We start from the raw sequence: 6,000 nt of genomic DNA on the forward strand, positions 1-6,000 counted from the left end.
TCCACACCGCCGAATTCATGATACTTTTTGCGCCTATTACTACCTCAAATATCAGCGGGATTGTGACGATTTTATGAATTACTTCGGCTGTAATCTTTTATGATTCACGCGCCAAAAGGGGTTGAAAATGTGTCCTTTTATTTTTTCCCGATAAACTCTTCGAATTTCGTAAGTGCGTTCTTAAAAGATGTTCCACACCGCCGAATTCATGATACTTTTTGCGCCTATATTTCTACCTCAAATATCAGCGGGATTGTGACGATTTCATGAATTACTTCGGCTGTAATCTTTTATGATTCACGCGCCAAAAGGGGTTGAAAATGTGTCCTTTTATTTTTTTCCGATAAACTCTTCGAATTTCGTAAGTGCGTTCTTAAAAGATGTTCCACACCGCCGAATTCATGATACTTTTTGCGCCTATTTCTACCTCAAACAAATTATCAGCGGAATTGTGGCAATTTCATGAATTACTTCGGGTGTAACTTTTTGTGATCTCATGCACGCACCAGCTAAAATGGTTGAAAATGCGTTCTTTATTTTTCTCCCCACAATCTCTTCGCATTCCGTACATAAAGATATACGACACGGCCGAATTCACGATCCTTTTTGCGCCTATTTCTACCTCAAATATCAGCGGGATTGCGATGATTTCATGAATAACTTCGGCTGTATTCTTTCATGATGAACGCGCCAAAAGGGGTTGAAAATGTGTCCTTTTATTTTTTCCCGATAAACTCTTCGAATTTCGTAAGTGCGTTCTTAAAAGATGTTCCACACCGCCGAATTCATGATACTTTTTGCGCCTATATTTCTACCTCAAATATCAGCGGGATTGTGACGATTTCATGAATTACTTCGGCTGTAATCTTTTATGATTCACGCGCCAAAAGGGGTTGAAAATGTGTCCTTTTATTTTTTTCCGATAAACTCTTCGAATTTCGTAAGTGCGTTCTTAAAAGATGTTCCACACCGCCGAATTCATGATACTTTTTGCGCCTATTTCTACCTCAAACAAATTATCAGCGGAATTGTGGCAATTTCATGAATTACTTCGGGTGTAACTTTTTGTGATCTCATGCACGCACCAGCTAAAATGGTTGAAAATGCGTTCTTTATTTTTCTCCCCACAATCTCTTCGCATTCCGTACATAAAGATATACGACACGGCCGAATTCACGATCCTTTTTGCGCCTATTTCTACCTCAAATATCAGCGGGATTGCGATGATTTCATGAATAACTTCGGCTGTATTCTTTCATGATGAACGCGCCAAAAGGGGTTGAAAATGTGTCCTTTATTTTTTCCCGATAAACTCTTCGAATTTCGTAAGTGCGTTCTTAAAAGATGTATGTGTACCACACAGCCGAATTCATGATACTTTTTGCGCCTATTTCTACCTCAAATATCAGCGGGATTGTGACGATTTCATGAATTATTTCGGCTGTACTCTTTTATGATTCACGCGCCAAAAGGGGTTGAAAATGTGTCCTTTTATCTTCTCCCAATAAACTCTTCGAATTCGTAAGTGCGTTCTTAAAAGATGTTCCACACCGCCGAATTCATGATACTTTTTGCGCCTATTTCTACCTCAAATATCAGCGGAATTGTGACGATTTCATGAATTACTTCGGGTGTAATCTTTTGTGATCCACGCACCAGCTAGAATGGTTGAAAATGCGTTCTTTATTTTTCTCCCCATAATCTCTTCGCGTTTCGTATACATAAAGGTATACGACACGGCCGAATTCACGATCCTTTTTGCGTCTATTTCTACCTCAGATATCAGCGGGATTGCGATTATTTCATGAATTACTTCGGCTGTAATCTTTTATGATGAACGCGCCAATATGGGTTGAAAATGTGTCCTTTATTTTTTTCTCTTCGCATTTCGTAAATGCGTTCTTAAAAGATATACGCCACGACCAAAAATCATAATTCTTTTTGCGCCTATTGTCTCCTCAAACTTCAACGGGATTGCGATGATTTTATGAATTATTATTCGGCTATAATCTTTATGATGCACGCGCCAAAACGGGTTGAAAATGTGTCCTGTATTTTTCTCCCAATAATCTCTTCACATATCGTATACATGCGTTCTTAAAAGGTAGGCCTATACGACACGGCCGAATTCACGGTCCTTTTAGCGCCTATTTCTACATCAAATATCAGCGGGATTGCGATATTTCATTAATTATTTCGGCTGTAATCTTTTGTGATACACGCGACAGAAGGGTTGAAAATAAGTTCTTTATTTTTCTCCCGATAATCTCTTCACATTTGTGAATGCGTTTTCAAAATTATACACTGCACGCAGGGCCGAATTCGAGATTCTTTTGCGCCTATTATTGTTCACTCAAATTTCAACGGGATTGCGATAATTTCATGAATTACTCTTTGGCTGTAATCTATATGATGCAAGCGCCAAAAGGGGTTGAAAATGTGTACATTATCTTTATCCCGCTAATCTCCTACCATTTAGTACATGCGTTGTTAAAAGGTATACGACACGGCCGAATTCACGATCCTTTTTGCGTCTATTTCTACCTCAAATATCAGCGGGATTGTGGCGAATTCATGAATTACTTCGGATGTAATCTTTTGTAATGCACGCACCAGAAGGGTAATGTGTCCTTTATTTTTCTCCCGATAATCTCGTTGCATTTGTGCATGCGTTTTTGATAACCGACACGGCATGCAGGACTGGATTCAAGATCTTTTTTTGCGCCTATTTATTTCCTCAAATTTCAACGGGTTTGCGTTGATTTCATGAATTGTTTGTTATTCGGCTGTAATCTTTTATGATGCACGCACCAAATTAATATGTCCTTATTTTTTTTTCTCCTCTATAATCTCTTCGCATTTCGTACTTGTATGAGCTTTTGAAAGGTGTACGACGCGGCCGAATTCATGATCCTTTTTGGGACGATTTCTACCTGAAATATGTAAGCGGGACTGCGATGATTTCATGATTTTTTTTCTCCCTTGTATTATCTCTTTACATTTTTTTAAGGGCCGATTTCGTGATCCTTTTCGCGCCTATCTTCATTATGAGACCATTCTGAACGAATGAAAATATTCATTTACTGTATCGCTGAATATAGAATATGTTTTTACTTTTTCTAAAAATCGGCACAAGTAAAATAGTTCTAACATGTCAACTGCCACGCAGCTGCGAAGCCGGGATCGGATCGACCTTGCGTTAAAAGAAAAAAAAAAAAAAAAAAAAATCATGAGTAAAATGACCCAGAAAGGGTGGGATTTCACGGAGCACGCGAACGATTTGCGAAAGACGCGAATAACAAAATCCAGCATTCGGAAAAGTTTTTCTCCGAATGTTTTCCGACAATGAAGCCGAAAACTATTCTTGCGCAATTTCCGCAATTTTCCGAATGTATGATTTAGTCATTCGCGTCCTTCGCAAATCGTTCGCGTGCTCCGTGAAATCCCACCCAAATGCGTGCGCTTCTATCAATGCTTCTTGTCTGGCATGACCGCCGATCGCAAGCAAACGAACAAACAAAACGGGATCGGGGAAACAACCATGCATTTCAACAGTTACATTGTACCGTACATCCTTTGCATGTATTGCATAGCATGGCAGTGCGTGAGCAGCGCCAATGCGCAAGCGAGCGCGAATAACTGGTCGACTGCTAGTGCTCAAAACTAATAAACAATTGTATGTTTACTTTACGAATTGCACCGGTAGACATATTCGAAAACTTGCGTAAAACGTGTTGAACAATGCGATATCTTGCATTCTGTTTCTCCCTGATCGGGGCTGATCTTTTTCTTTCTACTGACCCCGCCAATGCTTTTTTTTTTACTGGTCATGTCGGACCGGTAACTTGTGGATTTCCTGAAAAGTTACCGGTCCGACAGTGACTTTTGCCGGTCTTGACCGTCGGACCGGCGCCAGTGTGCAGCCCTGAATTTTGCTTGCCTATGTGAAGATATGCTTTTCATTGAGTGATGACTTGTAAATCTAACAGCCATATACAGTGAACTCTGTGTAAGTCAAATCAATCTTGATGGGACTAGAGAAAACAGTTCGACTTAAGTGATAGTTGACTCCATGTCCACAGAGGACTAACAATTTCAAGGCCATGAATGTAAATAAGTTGTGTCTTTTTTTCTGGTTTTTTTTTTTCATTGACTGCTCATTATTTGACAAATGTGCAATGTGGGCTTGTATGGATATGACTGTATTCCTGATTTTCCAGCTGATATGATGGTCTTTTATTTTGAGCGAGAAAGGTACATTTTGCAGAGGATTAGGAAGTCATACCTGTGCAAGAGATCCACAAGGTGGTGCCAAATGCACTCTTCAACATTTTATAACTTTCTACTCTCTCAATTTTATTTTTTTCTTCCAGACAACGTATGACCTGGATGTATCCATGGTAGCCATCGGAGCCAAGGTAATCTATCTTCCCATTATGCCTGGTCACGTGAAGAGACTCAAGCACAAGTGAGTTACTCTACTATATGTTGTCATTTCCTTGTTAAAGACTATTTTACGAACCTGTAAAGATTGACTAATGTATACGGCAAATATATTGCGAGGTTTTTTCATTTTTGCGAATCTTGCAAGTCAGGTGCTATTCACAAATTTAAAGACATGCAAAAATATTGACTCTGATCCTGACATAAAATGTGACGTGCATGCATACATTTTTCCATTCAGTACTGTACTCTATGATCGCAAATATAACCACTGGCGAAATCATTGGGAAATCCCGATTCTCAAAAATTTAGACTTAATAGATATATGGCGTATACACTCCTATACAGTACCTGAATAACAATTACCAGATAATGTTTTTACAGATCTTGTCTCCATCATTTCATTGTCAACAGTTGTCCAGAAGTTTTGTCAAAAATGATATGAAAATGTTCTAAATCACTCAAATTCTGTAAAGCATGTTTTCTTTTCTGTGAGAAATGCAATAGAATCATTCCATATTTACAGTCTTAATTGCATGGTAAAATGTCTTCTTTACTAATGTGGAAAATCAAGGACACTTTTCATATTGCCTATTTGCCTAAATACATTCTGTATCAATGGCACTGTATACGCCGAATATTTTGCGAGGTTTTTATTTTCGCAAATTTCGCGAGTCACACGCAAATTTTGCGAATCGGGTTCTATTCGCGAAATTAAAGACACACGAAAATGTTGACTCTGATCAAGCTATGAGTGTGACATACGCGTGTATTTCTCCATTCGGTCCAGGACTCCACGATCGTGAACTTAACCACTTGCGAAATCGTCGGGAAGCTCCGATTCGCGAAAATTTAGACTCGCAAAATATATGGCGTATACAGTACTTGGATGATGTAGTGGATGAATGTCTATAGATGAAGCATGCTGTAGATTCTTTTTAAATCATATTTTGTATTTTGAAACACAACGGCTTTCAGTAATGTTCCCCCAACTGTCAGCGGGTCAAATGTTTTTATTGCAACTGATTGACAAATTGCCCTACATCGACGTAATTAAGCACTGAATTGATCAGTGCTTATTTACGTCGCTGTATGACAGTTTGTCAATCAGTTGCAATAAAAACATCTCAATGGAACAATTTCATGCCTTTGGAGATCAAATGTTTCCAAACTTTCTGAAGTAAGTCCAAGATCCAGTACTCTATACCCTTCGTTTGTTGGGGTTTTTTTTGTTCTATCTATGCACCAAATTGAAACGTTCTGATGAAAGTCTCTGACAAATGCTCATCATGCATGAGTGACGCATGACAGATAGCAGTCAACCCTTCTTGACGTGTATTGCTTCTTTCAACTTCCCTGTACATTTCCAGGATGGTGGATCTAATCAAGGTGGAGCCGGGAGTCAAGTACGTCGACCTCACCACCAGCTTTGAGCAGCTAGAGAAGGAAGAGGAGGAGGAGGGGGAGGATTTGGGCATTCCACCGATAAGATACTTCTTCGGTCTCTAACGTTGATCCCACTCTTTTTGAAGAATGTTCATCTGCAAAATACAAAAA

The 6,000-nt window shown here is 39.1% G+C and overlaps 1 protein-coding gene across 1 annotated transcript in view; it reads left to right on the forward strand.

Moving 5' to 3' along the window:
• Positions 1 to 6,000, forward strand: part of LOC140230741 (ubiquitin-like modifier-activating enzyme 6) — a 30,934-nt gene extending 24,934 nt beyond the window's left edge. The window contains exons 26-27 of the mRNA XM_072310877.1: positions 4,374 to 4,468; positions 5,814 to 6,000. Coding sequence (XP_072166978.1) covers positions 4,374 to 4,468; positions 5,814 to 5,952 — 234 coding nt within the window. The 3' untranslated portion in view covers positions 5,953 to 6,000. The remainder of the gene's footprint in view (positions 1 to 4,373; positions 4,469 to 5,813) is intronic.

Source organism: Diadema setosum, chromosome 7, assembly GCF_964275005.1.
Source record: "Diadema setosum chromosome 7, eeDiaSeto1, whole genome shotgun sequence".
In the NCBI taxonomy this organism is placed as follows: Eukaryota; Metazoa; Echinodermata; class Echinoidea; order Diadematoida; family Diadematidae; genus Diadema; species Diadema setosum.